Below are 15,763 nucleotides of genomic sequence, written 5' to 3'. Positions count from 1 at the left end.
AAATACAGTAGTAATCTAAGGCAAAAAAAGTATCTTAACAATTATTCCATCTAAAGAAAATCAGCTGTCTTTCCCATTTTAACAATAAAGTTAAAAAAAAACTTTAGGCAGTCAAATTTTGAAAGCTGTAATTGGATACTAAATATGAGTCAACTTTCATTACTGATTTGGAGAGTATGAATATCAATCACTCTAAAGCAGGGTCCTCAACCCTGGGCCATGGACCCTGTTAGGAACCTGGCCACATAGCAGGAGGGGAGTGGGAGGTGAGCGGCATGCAAGTAAGCAAACAGCCACTCCCCATCGCTCACACTGCTGCCTGGGCTGGCCTACTGTCAGATTACTGGTGGCATTAGATTCTTACAGGAGTGTGAACCCTATTGTGAACTGCACATTTAAGTTATGTGTATGATCTAGGTTGCATGCTCCTTATGAGAATCTAATGCCTGATGATCAGTCACTGTCTCCCACCACCCCAAGATGGGACCATCTAGTTGAAGGAAAACAAGCTCAGGGCTCCCACTGACTCTACGTTATGGTGAGTTGCATATAATTTTATCATATATTACCATGTAAAATAAAGTGTGCAATAAATGTAATGCACTTGAATCATCCCAAAATCTCCCCCACCTCCAACCCTGTCCATGGAAAAATCGTCTTCCATGAAACTAGTCCCAGGTGCCAAAAAGGTTGCAGACTGCTGCTCTAAGGGAGAGAAACCTGATAAGGAAATCAAGAAAGAACACTGAATTTTTACTCTGTCACCAAAATCTTAGGACAACCACAAATTATCTGACTCATTTCTTCTTTGACATGGGGTGAAGTGTGACAGGTCACCTACTTTACTTAAGGGTGTATGTCTGCTGCCTAAACCCCTGAAGTTGGGCAGTGAGCCAAGGCCATGGTGGCCAGCCAAGGAGCAGGAGTCCCTGACAACCCGAACATCTCAGAGAGGATCTCAGAAACTACCAAGGAAAACAGTCCCATCGTGCACACACATAGTAGGCAAAGAGTCGGATAATTAGCTTAAAAGCAGCTTAGTGATGAGAGGTGGTGCAGATCTCTAGAGCTGTCTTGCTGCTACCTAAGGGTACCCTGTACCTAAGTCATTTTTTTCCCCACCACCTCCGCCTCCTCTGTATGTAAGTCATAATAAACATATCTACTTGCCAAGCTGGACTTGTTTGGGTCATTCTTTGGCCTCTTGGTACCTTCTGAATTTGGGAGTAAAGACGGGTGTTACAGTACCAAGTTTTTCTCATAACAAGGTGTAACTGTAACATATTAAACCCAATTGCCACCCTCCTATCCTCAAAAGGATTATTAATAGATTAGATATTGATGTATTTTTCTCATAAAAAGATGTTATTTTCACAAACCTCTTCACATGTAGGAACTCTGTTTTCATTGTCTCTAATTTTCTCCCAGAGTGGAGACTCTGGTTTCCATGCCAAATGATCTAAGATTTGTTCTTCAATCTGATTAAGGTGTTTTACCACCTCTCTACAAAGGCCATCTTCTGCTCTAATGAATACTTCTATTACCTGAAATAAAAAGTGTTCTGGTTCATTGAATAATTATTAAATATTTTTAAATATTTAGACAAGAAATTAGTCAAAAATTCTAAGTTGAAAGATTATTTTGAAACAGCTGATCTTCCTTTACTGTCTTTGTAAATAATTATAGTTCAAACCATATGAATTATATAAAATTGTTTACATTGTGATGTATTTCAAAATTTGCTAATGAAAATACACATCTTGTATATTGAGGCTGAAAAACTTACTCCTAAAATTTCATATCAAAATCTCAGCATTTAATCTATGCCACTATAAAAATTAGTTTTGACTATCTTATGAGTTATGATAAACTCATATGCTAAGTCAGTATCAAGAAACACCTGCCAGCCGGGCGGGGTGGCTCAAGCCTGTAATCCCAGCACTTTGGGAGGCCAAGGCAGGTGGATCACGAGGTCAAGGGATCAAGACCATCCTGGTCAACATGGTGAAACCCCCGTCTCTACTAAAAGTACAAAAAATTAGCTGGGCATGGTGGCGCATGCCTGTAATCCCAGCTACTCAGGAGGCTGAGAGAGGAGAATTGCCTGAACCCAGGAGGCAGAGGTTGTGGTGAGCCGAGATCGCGCCATTGCACTCTTGCCTGGGTAACAAGAGCGAAACTCCGTCTCAAAAAAAAAAAAAAAAAGAAACAGCTACCAAATCAGTGCTTTAATTCTATGCCTCTGTAACACATGAAAGAGAACTTTTATTTTTTTCTGAAAGATATTTTCAATGGTATTTAATTTTCATAAAATGAAAAAGGCTGCTATACAAGATTAGCTAGTGACGTGTGCTGCTTTTTTAAGCCTTCTCAGCTCATAAAAATCATAGTATTCTAAAAACTTTTATCAGATAAAGAGAGGAATCAAATAAAGCTTTTACCCAAAATAGATCTTTTATACAATATTAAAAGAATTTATATAGGTCTTAAGATTGTTTCTTTTCTGCTCCACAAACAGAGATTAACTATGTAATTAAAAACACAATAAATGTACTTAGATGTTAACTTGAACTAAATGACTAACAACAGGAAGTTGGTCTCATCTACAATATCCACTTTAGTGTCATATTTTTTAAAATACCTTATAAAAATGATAAAGAGGCACATCAAATATTTCAGTAATAAATGGAAAATTCCCAGGAGGCTTATAAGAAAAAGTGACGACCTCAAGGCAACAGGCCAAGAGAGATCTGTGGAATGCATCTTGTTCCAGAATACCCTATAAAATAAAGTTATTAGCATTTAGAAACATTAGCCTAGTCTAAAAAGACATTTTATACCCAGTGAACTTAAGTGAAAATACCAAAAAAAGTCTCATTTTCTGAATGAGTAAAAAGTATGTGCTTATTTTCTTACAAAGCCTTTCTTAACTATATAAATAAAGCCCATTTTTAGTAGAGAAAATATATTAAAGGACTGTATTAAGACTTTTTAAAACCTTACCTATATTATAAAATATATCTTAAAAGAGATTACATCTCTAACCAAAATACATACACCCTGATGCTTAGAAAAACAATGATAGGAAAAATGTTTCAAAACAGTATTTATAGTAAGTGCTGTAAAAAACAGAAAGCAGGGCTGGGCATGGTGGTTCACACCTGTAATCCTAGCACTCTGGGAGGCCGAGGCGGGAAGATAGGAGGCCGAGACCAGCCTGACCAAGGTGAAACCCCATCTCTACTAAAAATACAAAATTAGCTAGGTACGGTGGTGCACACCTGTGGTCCCAGCTACTTGGAGGCTGAGGCAGGAGAATTACTTGAACCCAGGAGGCAGAGGTTGTGCCACTGCACTCCAGCCTGGGCAACAAGAGCTAAACTCCATTTTGAAACAAAAGAAAAAGAAAAAAAGAAGAAAAAAAAAACTGAAAGGGGCCAGGTGGGTTGATCATGCCTTTAATCCCAGCACTTTGGGAGGCTGAGGTGGGCAGATCACTTGAGGGAAGAGCTTGAGACCAGCCTGGCCAACACTGTCCAAGAATCGCTTGAACCCAGGAGGCAGAGGTTGCAGTGAGCCGAGAGCTCGCCACTGCACCGTAGCCTGGGCAACAGAACAAGACTCCACCTCAAATAATAAATAAATAAAACGAAAGCACAGACAATTAGTAGAAAAACTTGGATTTCATCAAAATTAAAAACTTTTGTGCATGAAAGGAGACTATAAATAAAGTTAAAAAACAACTCTCGAATGGGGCAGGAAGGAAATTACGTTTTATTGTGCTGATCAATACACTGGTTATTCTACTCACAGATAAATCCATGTCTCCCAGTCTTTTTTGTTCCTGCTCAATAACAGATTCTAATACTTTATAATAAAGCATCTCTGCAAAACGAAAATGTTTGCTGGCAATTTCTGTAGAAATAAAAAACCATAAAAATGGCACACACAGAAAATAAACACCCATTCCTCCTTCTTTATTCACAAAATAAAATTTAGAACCAACCCAATAATTCAGATACACACACTTCTTATGACTGGTGTTTTAATTATTCCTAAGATACCTTAATTTTCTTCATGGTAATAGTCACATTTTTCTAAAATTATGAAATGAAATTTGCACATAAAGAACTGTAATATAATTTTGGATTTACACCATTTTTTCCCTCTATGTTTTAACAAAACAGATCTACGCTTAGAGGTATGTAATTGGCTTACTATTCCACACCTACTTAGTTCCAATTCCTGACAACCAACAACTCTAGGCCAGGTTTGGGCCTGTAACAGTGATATCTTCTGTCCTTATTCTCAGTATGTAGAAGAATCACTACACTTCTATTTAATTTCCAGTTTACAAATAAAATCGAAAGATTCGCAGACAAAAAGGCATCAGAAGTCCAATATAATAAAGATACCACTCTAAAATTTCTATCTTACTGAGAAGGGCTCCAAAATCACTTGGTTGACCAGGAAAACTAGACAGCCATATCCAGTCTAAAGTCATAAATCTTTCCTCATCTTTCTGACTTAGTTAATAAGAAATGACTCCATTTAGTTAAATTCAAACATAAGAGCAGAATAACAATATTACACCTTACCTTTAGCACAATTACTGAAATCTTCATCTGGCTGAAAATGCTGAGAATATATTTCAAACATTTCTTTCAGTCTGTTAGCAATAGCCTGGCTTGGATCTCTGGAACATGTCCTAAAAAGAAATAATCTAATTTAAAGGTCCTGCCAAGTCACAAAGAGATAAAATGTTTCTGTAATTTCACTAACACGTAAATATAAAACACTCTGAACAGAAACTATATATTTCCCAAATTTATCCAAGAGATCCCATACTTCCTTCTCAAGGTATTACCAGTTTGAGTGAAAAAAACTTTTCTTATGTGGGCTACAACTTTTATTTTTATTTTTTTGTGGCGGGGTCGGGGGGAACAGAGTCTTGCTCAGTCACCCAGGCTGGAGTGCAGTGGTACAATCTTGGCTCACTGCAACCTCCACCTCCCTCCTGCCTCAGCCACCAAGTAGCTAGGTCTACAAGCACCCACCACCACGCTCAGCTAATTTTTGTATTTTTGGTAAAGATGAGTTTCACCACGTTGGCCAGGCTGGTCCTGGCCTCAAGTGGTCTACCCACCTCAGCCTCTCAAAGTGTTGGGATTACAGGAATGAGCTACCACACCGGGCCAGGGCTACACCTTTCAGTGCAGAAAGTTCAGCAACCTTGGCCTGGGCCCATTTGATGTCTTTGACTGTCTCCTAACTGTCCTATACAACCCCAGTCACTGATGATCCCAAACTTGCCCTTAGCTGTTTCCTTAGAGGGCAGTACAACTCCCATTAAGAACACCTGGAAGAAAATAGAATGAAGGTGTATAAAACCTATACTACAGGCCGGGCGCGGTGGCTCACGCCTATAATCCCAGCACTTTGGGAGGTTGAGGCGGGTGGATCACAAGGTCAGGAGATTGAGACCATCCTGGTCAACAAGGTGAAACCCCATCTCTACTAAAAATAGAAAAATTAGTTGGGCATGGTGTTGCACGCCTGTAGTCCCAGCTACTTGGGAGGCTGAGGCAGGAGAATTGCTTGAACCCAGAAGGTGGAGGTTGTGGTGAGCCGAGATCACGCCATTGCACTCCAGTCTGGGTAACAACAGTGAAACTCTGTCTCAAAAAAACAAACAAAGAAACAAAAAAACCCATACTACAGACTCACATAAACTGTTCCTGGCATTCTACATTTTTTTCCGCAAATGAGGTTTATTTCAGTCTTTTTATTATTATAAAGCAATATATGTTCAATGCAAAAGCATTATACAAATTATCACCATGTAAGCTTTTTTTAACAACTGTTTTTATCTTGATCACAAATATATATATATATGATTATATATACATTATTTGTGAAAATGAAGCAAGTTAAAAAATTATAAAGAGAATAAAAATTCAATTATAGTCCTGCTATAGATAACTACTGAATACATATACAAGCAGAATTTTAGCTACAAACACACACACACCTTTCTACAAAAACAGGACCCTTTGGTGTTTACCTAGTATTTACTGGTAGTATTTAACCCCACTAATGGTAGCTAAGATTTAAAATGCTGTTATGCCTGGTTAGAAACTGTAAAGAGATACAGAAGATACAGGGATTAAGACAGCCTTCTGAAATCTATTTACAAAATGCTTATAAATTCAAGGCAAACAAGGTCCATCTGAAAAACATGACTCAGGAAGAGGCTACAAAGATATAACTTGATGAGTAAAAATCACAAATTTATGAATAAAGTAGACTTCATGAAAATATAAAGGAAAAGTAGTTGGCATTAATAAGCCTAGCTATGAGTGGGAAATTACTTACGTGTACATTTAGGGTCTTCTTGATATATACCACTAGAAATAAAATGGGGTCCTATTGAGTCTATGTCATCAAATCATAAAGTTTTAGGACTTAGAGAGACCTTGGATGTAACTTTTCAAATCAACTTGCCAAAGATTATGCACAAGATGATGAGACTCAGCCTACTGGGCTTTTAACTAAAACTCAGCAATATTCCTACCAGTCTCAGGCAAATCAAAGGAACTAAACGCAGTGAACTTCCTTTCCAGGATAAGGATGTTTTATAGAGCTTACAAAAGTTACAGTGGTTTTTGCCCTGCTCTATGAATGTACAGAATTCCATTTATCTTTTCAAATCTGAGTCACCCTTCAGAGCTTTCCTCAGGTTCAACCCTCTTCCTGAAGTCCTTTGATAATTCCCACCTTGACTGAGCTTCCCTCCCCTACCCCACCACTCCCTGAAATCTTGATAGAACAGTTGGCAATAAGATAGTTTGGTGCTTTATTCTACATTGTCTGGTGTTATTAGTTACTATGTCTTGTATTATATTAAAGAATCTGAGGAAAGATCTTCCACTTATACATCTTATTGCTAGGTTCTCTATAGACTCACAACAGGACTGAGTATACAATTGATATAAAATTATTCATGGGTGAATCAAGGCATTAATGAAAAAAACAGCAAGTTGGAAAATGGTCAATAACCAAAAATAGAAAGCAGACAGGGCTCAAACTAACCTGAGAATCTGTTCCAGTTTCTCACTTGGTGCATTCCTGAGGCCTGTCAGCATGGTGTGAAGACGACTCAAGCTATGCGTAGCTGTAGAAACTGGGGTCACACAAGGGCTGTTCTCCTTAACGTACCTAACACCAGTTAGTGGCGTGGAAATTCTAAGTGCTTTGGACTAAAGAAAAAAAAATTGCATAGATTAAATAAAAATTTTTAAAAGAACATTATTTTAGGCCAGAAAGACTTTAAATCACTTCACAAATGGGACTTCAAGCCAGTAAGACTATTTCTATAATATCAATAAATTTTAGTGACTCAAATGTCACCATTCTTGGAGTTTAAACATAACAGCATTAAGAGCCACCACTATCCATGTGAAGATGAAGGTGTGAAAGAATAATCTGTATTTCAGCTAAGTTTGTCTCTTAAAAGCTAAACCTCTAAAATAAGGTATAGCTCCCTATAATCCTTCCTGTAAAACTTATGCTCAGAGGCAAAGATAAGCATTCTACTCACTTGAAAAAGTTAAGAATATTATTCTCAGCTCTGAGAAACAGAATTTCACAGTTCTCATCTACTGCTATTTTTGCAGACACTTAAAGATAAAAGAAAACTGTGAATTAAATTTGGTTCAAAAAAGAAAATCCGTAATTTAACAGACACCCACTGATATGGTTTGGCTGTGTTTGCATCGAAATCTCAACTTGAATTGTATCTCCCAGAATTCCCATGTGTTGTGGGAGGCAACCAAGCAGGGGGTAATTAAATCACGGGGGCCAATCTTTCCCGTGCTATTGTTGTGATAGTGAATACATCTCATGAAATCTGATGGGTTTATCAGGGGTTTCCGCTTTTGCTTCTTCCTCATTTTTCTCTTGTCACCGCCATGTAAAAAGTGCCTTTTGACTCCTGCCATGATTTTGAGGCCTCCACAGCCACGTGGAACTGTAAGTCCAACTACATCTCTTTTTCTTCCCAGTCTTGGGTATGTCTTTATTAGCAGCATGAAAACTAACTAATACACCCACCATCCAGATATTCAAAATTGCTTCAGAGAGAGATAATAAAATAAACATTCCCTAAAAAGGCAACTTGATGCAGAACAGCCTTCATTGGTCTTTCTGCCCCTTCTATACCTTTGGTTACCAGAATCCATCACAGTTTTTCCCCCTGAAATAAACAAGTCTTCAGTGAGATAAGTTAAAGTCGACATTCTTGACAATAAATATGGAGAAAATGTGACTTGGTATCAAAGGAGCTAGTAAAATATCTTTCTAATTTTTTAAATAAACTCTGAAAGGTTAAGACAGCTTAATAGTGTCTTTTAATATTCAAGATAAACCAAATTTCCCTGTGTATTAAATGTACTTATTCTAATTTTTTTTAAAAAACCTATCAAAATTTTCACCTGGCAACAGAATGGACTATTTAAATTTCCTAAGATACAGAAAAGGAGAGAAATTTACTATATACAGCAATAAACCTACATGTTTTCTCTATGTCTTACAATACATAAACAATACAGTTAAGACTTTCATATTGTTTCAAAGAAATTCATTCTAAAATTAAATCAATACAATGATTTGAGTAGATTAACTGCATTCCAAAGGTTGCTCCCTGCCTTACAAGGTTTCTTGCAGCCAGCTACCTCACTGTGCATGAACCAATGCCTACAATGGGAGGCGTTGGGAGGAAAAAACACCTTGTACACAAACAGAAGAATCAATAGTAGCCAGCAGCATATAACCAAATCACCTAGGGTAGCAGTGGTTTCACAGAGGAAACTAGGTGTGACAACCACAAACAGCTTCCTGCCCAGAGTCCTCAAGGTCAACATGGTGCTTCTTGGTAGCACTATTGAAGTCCTTAACTTAAAGCTTCCTGTTCATTCTGATTAAGAGGAATCTTTCTTTAACTTGGGTGCAAATAAAGTCAGTATCTTAAACAGATGTTCCTTCCCCAAATGAAGACACAAAATTTGGAGTGATTCTTGAGCTTTGTCCTTAGTCCTCTTTTATTCTCTCTCAATTCATACCTCTAAGTAATCTCTCCTCATTTCATGGCTTTAAAAGCCATCTGTATCCTAATGACCCCAGGACATAAATACACAACCCTAACCTCTACTGTTAACTCGTGAATGCCAGTCTTGAATACCTCAACTGTCTATTCAACTTCTCTACTAGGATGCTTAAAAGCCACCTCAAATTTAACATGCTAATAACCTTAACTTGATTCCCCCTCTCCGAGACTTGCTCTTCCCTCTTAATAAACTTCAGTAGTAAATGTTCACGGAATGTCTACAATGTGCCAAGCACTGCATACAACCCTGGGCACAGCCTTCATGAAGCTTATATTCTAATGCAAGGAGACAGGTAATAAATGATTCTTTCTACCTACCTCTGTACTTACTGTCAGACAGTGATAAATACTAAGAGAAACACTAGCAAGCAGAGTCAGGGGAAAGGAAGTCCTGAGGGTTGGGGAGGACATTGTGATTACTATTGACACAGTAGTTGGGTTATCAGAGACCAGAATGAAGTGAGAAAGATAAAGCAGTATGTTTTAGGCAGGATATTGTAAAGGCAAAGGCTTTGCATTGCAGGCATGCTTGGCTTATCTGAAGAACAAAAAAGGAGGTTAATGTGGCATAAGTGGATAAGGATGGAGGAAAGTGGTAGATCAATTGAGAGAGAGCCAGGGCCAGATCGATTATGACCCTACAGGTACTTGTCAGGATTTTAGCTTTTATACCATTCACCCAACTGGAGGCATCACTATTCTCTTTCTCTCAAACCCTAGATCCAATAAATCCTGTGGGTGCCATCTGTAAAATACTGGCCAGATACAAACTGTTCTCTGAAGCAAGCCACCATAAACTATTGCCAGAATCATTCCAATAGCTTAACGCCCTACTTCAACCCTTAACTCTCATCCCACTTTCCCACAACACCTTGAAAAATGTAAATGAGACACTCTTCTTAATAACACCCTCTTCATGGCTTTCATCTCAATCAGAACAAAAGCGAAAGTCCTTACAATGGCTTCCAAAGCCTACAGGATCTGTCTGGCTCTCTTGTTCCCTCCTTCCTTTCTTTTTCTTCTCATTTTTTTTTAAAGACAGAGTCTTGCTCTGTCACCCAGGCTGGAGTGCAGAGGCATGATCACAGCTTACTGCAGCCTGGAACTCCTGGGCTCAAGGGATCCTTCTGACAGCCTCGTAAATGGGTGGGACCACAGGTACATACAACCATGGCCAGCTAATTTTTTGTATTAATATTTATGTAGAGATGTGGTCTCGCTTTGTTGCCCAGACTAGTCTTGAACTCCTGGGCTCAAGCAATTCTCCACCTCAGTCTCTCGATGTGCTAGGATTTCAGGCATGAGCCACCACACCTGATCTCCCCTCACTTCTTACCACTTTTTCCCTAATTGTATTTGTACCACACTAGCATTCTCACTGTTTCTCCAAAAAGTTAATCCTGTTCCAACCTCATAGCTCTGCACTTGTTATGCTCTCAGCTTCAAATACATTTCTGAAGCTATACATACGGCTTGCTTCCTCACTTCTGGTGTGTGGCACCTTTCCCAACCACCTTACCTACCATAGCCCACCCATCCCATTCTCCCCTCCCCTCAATATTTTGTATTACTACTCTATTATCTATCATCGCCCAACATACTATATATTTACTTCTTTGTTTATCTCCTGTCCATCTCCCCACACTGGAATATAAGCTTCTTTAGAACAGGGTTCTTGTGGCTATTTTGTTCACTGCTATATACCCAGTGTCCAGGACACAATCTGGCATATAAAATGCTTTAGGAATATTTGTTGAATGAATAAGCAGACCAGTCTCAAGTCTGAAGCAGCTCACTTCCAGGTAAATTGGCCTTGAATTACCCAGTGTCTCTGAGAACACCTGCCAGGAGTTTAGTGTTTTCTGGTACCACCACAGAGCAGAAGGTAAACTCTCAGCCTGCATTATCCTAAGTATGCTTGAAATAATACCTCATGATCCTGAAACTCAGTTTAAAACAGTGTTCTAAAACACTCTAGGTCCTCAGTTTTCCAGGCCCCAGTGGGCCTGAACTGGGGCCCTGAATGAAGGCCCCAGTTCAGGTCAATTATCACTTCTAAATGCCTACAGTGTTCACTACATATTTCTCCACATCCTCTCCAGCATCTGTTGTCTCCAGTCCAGATTTTTTTTTTCTTCAGTCCAGATTTTGTAATGATCACCATTCTATTATACACAGAAGACTATATATTACTGGCCCATCTTTTTAAACCCAACAATTATCAGCATGACACATTTGTTTAAATTTTATTAATTTCTTTTTCCCAGACTTAACTAAAATGAATGAAAGCTGATATTAACAAAAAGTAAATCAAATATCATAGAGATACTTTTTTGAATTAAGTATGATGAGAATTTTCTCTTTCATACTGGAGGCAAGTAAAACACAAACATGAAATTGCCAAAATAAAAAAGAACCCCCAGCTTATCTGCTCCTGTGTTTCTACTCTTCTGGCATGGCTAAACTTACCTTGTCAAAATGTTGCTGTAAGATGTTTTTCATCTGCACTCTTTCAGCAGTCTCTGTTCCTGAACCAGTGTTCAGACACCTTGAGAGAGTCCCAATTTCCTCCTCAGCATCCTCTCCAAGAAATATCCGCTCATCTAAATTCCCAACAGATAAAACATACTCCTCATAGGCCTTATTGATGGCTTTACTATAGGGGAAAAAATACAGACAAAATGTACTAATACTCTCACCAAACTACCATTTCAATTAAATATTTCATTTTATTTACTAAAAGTTCTAATAATTTTTTGAAAGTTAAACTTTGGTAGGATCACTGGTAGTTATAAAAACTGGATAGTATCACCAGGTGCAGTAGCTCATTCCTGTAATCCCAGCACTTTGGGGAGTCCAAGGCAGGCAGATCACAAGGTCAGGAGTTCAAGACCATCCTGGCCAAAATGGTGAAACCCTGTCTCTACTAAAAGCACAAAAATTAGCCAGGTGTGGTGGCATGTGCCTGTAGTCTTAGCTACTAGGAAGGCTGAGGCAGAAGAATTGCTTGAACTCGGAAGGCAGAGGTTGCAGTGAGCTGAGATCACGCCACCGCACTCTAGCCTGGGCGACAGAGCGAGACTCCGTCTCAAAAAACAAAAAAACAACAACAAAAAACTGGATAGTATCACACATAATCTTGCTCTCCTATGTTCATCCATCAAACGATACATCTATTTTGCTGACAAGTGTTTCAGCTGCTGGTAGGTGCAGCATCTGGTGAGAAGCTTAACCATCTGCCTAGCGGCTCTAGGCACCCCTAAAGACTTGCACACTGAGACATCATCAATTTTCACCCACAGAGTTCCAGAAGAATTTATTTCAAAATGTATAATCCGGAAGCATAACGAAACTTCAAAGAAGAGCCATACAATTTTGAATACATTTAAAAACGGGTGCTTATATTAAGTGACAATTTTTGCTTCCCTGTATTCTCTCATAAAACACATTCTAAGTTTCCAGAGCACAAACAATAAAAACACTAACCTCCAAAGTTTCCTAAGTATACAATTTAAAATATTAAAACATTTTATAACAGAAGTACTCACAAACTCTCTCCAAAGTTCCCAGGTTCTAGAAACCCAGTAAGATTTTCTTCTTTTCCCTTAAGGAGCTATGATGAAAGAAGAGATCCTTAAGTCATCACGTTAAATCAAGTTTTTTCTCCAGAAAACACTTTGACATTATTTCTTTGCTACTTACAAACCTTTTTTTCATAAAGTTTCCTAATATAGGGTTTCCAGAAATGTTCCTTTATCCCCTTTGCTTCCAAAACTAGGCCATCATGTAAGGAACACAGTTTCTCAATGATACAAGGGGGGTCAGAGGAAGGTTTAGAATCCTTAGCATGAAAATCTTCAGATAGGCCTATGGTGTATAGAATCACAAAACAGATATATCAGTTACACACAATAAGCCAATTTGTAATAAACTGAAATGTAAAACAGAGAGTCTAATCAGTTTACCAGTTAGCACATGAATGTATAAGAAACAGTATATATTGGCCTATTTTGACTCTATTTGCAGGGACATGGATGAATCTGGAAACCATTATTCTCAGCAAACTGACACAAGAACGGAAAACCAAACACCGAATGTTCTCACTCACAGGTGGGTGTTGAACAATGAGAACACATGGACACAAGGAGGGGAACATCACACACTGGGGTCTGTTGGGGGGGTGGGGGTCTAGGGGAGGGATAGCCAGGGGTGAGGAGGTTGGGAAAGGATAACCTTGGGAGAAATACCTAATGTAGGTGACAGGGGGAAGGAGGCAGCAAACCACCATGGCATGTGTATACCTATGTAACAGTCCTGCAAGATCTGCACATGTATCCCAGAACTTAAATTAAAAAAAAAAAAAAATGGCAAATAGAAGTAAAGTGTATCACTACTCAAAAGATTTCAGTTATTCAATTATCTATATAGAGATGGTTAAGGGGGAAACCGGGTGGATCACTAGGTCAAGAGATCAAGACCATCCTGGTAAACATGGTGAAACCCCGTCTCCACTAAAAATACAAAAAATCAGCTGGGCATGGTGGCGCCTGCCTGTAATCCCAGCTACTCAGGAGGCTGAGGCAGGAGAATTGCCTGAACCCAGGAGGTGGAGGTTGCAGTGAGCCGAGATCGCGCCATTGCACTCCAGCCTGGGTAACAAGAGCGAAACTCCGTCTCAGAAAAAAAAAAAAAATTAAATTTTAGGATATTAAATTATAGTATACTAAGATCTAAAAACCACAAAAATAAAACATAACTGCAAGTAAATTTTACATTCAAACAAAAAAACACCACTTTAAAAAAATTACTATTCAGAGACTATATACTTTGAGTGTATTAGATCTATTTCATACTAAGTTGCAATTTATTCTTCCCCTAGACTCAGCACAAAAGAAAAAAATCAAATAAAAAATAAAGAGGTAAAGGTTGGACGTGGTGGCTTCATGCCTGTAATCCTAGCACTTTGGGAGGCCAAGGTGGGTGCATCGTTGAGTCCAGGAGTTTGAGACCGGCCCAGGAAACAGGGCCAAACCCCATCTCTATTAAAAAATACAAAAAATTAGCTTGGTGTGGTGGTGTGCATCTGTAGTCTCAGCTACCTGGGAGGCTGAGATGGGAGGATCATCTGAGCCTGGGAGATTGAGGCTGCAGTGAATCGTGATTGCACCACTGCACCCCAGCCTGGGTGACAGAGTGAAACCCTGTCCCAAAAAAAAAAAAAAACAAAAAAAACTTTTTAATTTTTTTTAAAAAAATGGTAAAAGTAAAAGGAAGCAGCTTTTTTGGAAATATAAAAGGGAGTTAGGACAGAAATGAGAAAAAGAACAGAAAAGAATATGAGGAACATTAAATTTACCATACTAGGAGCAACTGAAGTAAAACTCCACTAATTTTACAAACCTACCTTGATAGACAAGCTGAAATTTTAACTGGAATCACCTCAAAACTGAGAGTCACCCAGAATCCTATTACAATATTACTCAAATAGCAGCAGCAATATTTATTTTAGCTCCATACATACTTTTAAATATTTGCTTTGTAAATCATAATTTGGGCTCATAACTGTTTATCATTCATAGAAATTATATACCTAAGTTCTATTAAATGCAATGCCAAAATCATCTTTTCCATATATCTGTAGTTTAGAAGGTGAAAGTTCATTTTACTTATTTTAGAACCATAACTGTTCTTCTGTACCAAAATTTGAAATGAGATTCTTTCAGCAAACTCTTTTAGATATCCTACAATGTGTCAAGCGCAGTTGCCAATGTAGAAAAACACTATCAGCTTTAATATTATCTTTGCAACTCTGAGTTTCTAAATGCCTTCCACTTGTTGAGTACATATTTCAGAAACTTCTAAAGTTGACAGTTAAGACTTCAAACTTTGTGGTATCTGCAATTGTTTTTCCAAAAATATTTTTACAGGAAGCTTGACTCTTAGTTATAAGTACCCTGGATAACTGTAATGATGGGAGCTTTTCAAAATACTGATGCTAGGAAACCTGCACAACTCCAAAGGGTAAATACAGAAATGAAGACTGCCCAAAAATCTTTGATTTACAAACCTACCTTTAAAATTAGGGTTCACAAGTTCTTTACGATTAGAACACTGAAGGGCATTTCCGTAAACTAAGTCCAGCGCACACAGCAGCAGGTGGTAAGAATTGACCAAATCATCGCTAATCATGGGGAAATTACCTGCAGGATTATAAGCAGTTACAGAGTTAAATTAGCTTCAACTTTATAACATTTTAAAAATAATTTCATCCTTTAATTATATAACATTATACAACACTGTACAAAGTTGACTATTACAATAAGTGTTTTGGCAAACTTACATTTTGAGATATTACTCTTATATCTTAATAAATTTCTTTCTTTCTTTTTTTTTTTTAAAAGAGACCGAGTCTTGGTGGGTCACCCAGGCTGCAGTGCAGTGGTGTGATCATGGCTCACTGCAGCCTCAACCTCTTGTGCTCAAGGATCTTCCTGTCTCAGCATCCTGGGCAGCTGAAATTACAGACTCATGCCACCACATATGGCTAATTAAAAAAAATTTTTTTTAGAGATGAAGTCTTGTTAACTAGGCTGGTCTTGA

The 15,763-nt window shown here is 38.2% G+C and overlaps 1 protein-coding gene across 4 annotated transcripts in view; it reads right to left on the bottom strand.

Moving 5' to 3' along the window:
- RBL2 (RB transcriptional corepressor like 2) overlaps positions 1-15,763 on the bottom strand; it is a 53,678-nt gene that overhangs the window by 20,153 nt on the left and 17,762 nt on the right. For 3 of the 4 annotated variants that reach the window (XM_008985865.4, XM_078358124.1, XM_078358123.1), the window contains 9 exons: positions 15,235-15,363; positions 12,870-13,030; positions 12,712-12,776; positions 11,633-11,819; positions 7,093-7,259; positions 4,599-4,708; positions 3,812-3,915; positions 2,642-2,779; positions 1,380-1,544 (listed from right to left, as the gene is read on the bottom strand). In XM_008985865.4, the coding sequence (XP_008984113.1) occupies positions 1,380-1,544; positions 2,642-2,779; positions 3,812-3,915; positions 4,599-4,708; positions 7,093-7,259; positions 11,633-11,819; positions 12,712-12,776; positions 12,870-13,030; positions 15,235-15,363 (1,226 nt within the window). The remainder of the gene's footprint in view (positions 1-1,379; positions 1,545-2,641; positions 2,780-3,811; positions 3,916-4,598; positions 4,709-7,092; positions 7,260-11,632; positions 11,820-12,711; positions 12,777-12,869; positions 13,031-15,234; positions 15,364-15,763) is intronic. The other variant, XM_054248642.2, reaches the window with a different exon arrangement.

The sequence above is a fragment of the Callithrix jacchus genome, chromosome 20, assembly GCF_049354715.1.
Source record: "Callithrix jacchus isolate 240 chromosome 20, calJac240_pri, whole genome shotgun sequence".
Classification (NCBI taxonomy): domain Eukaryota; kingdom Metazoa; phylum Chordata; class Mammalia; order Primates; family Cebidae; genus Callithrix; species Callithrix jacchus.
The sequence above is the reverse complement of the archived record's forward strand: the minus strand, read 5'-3'. Positions and strand labels throughout refer to the sequence as shown.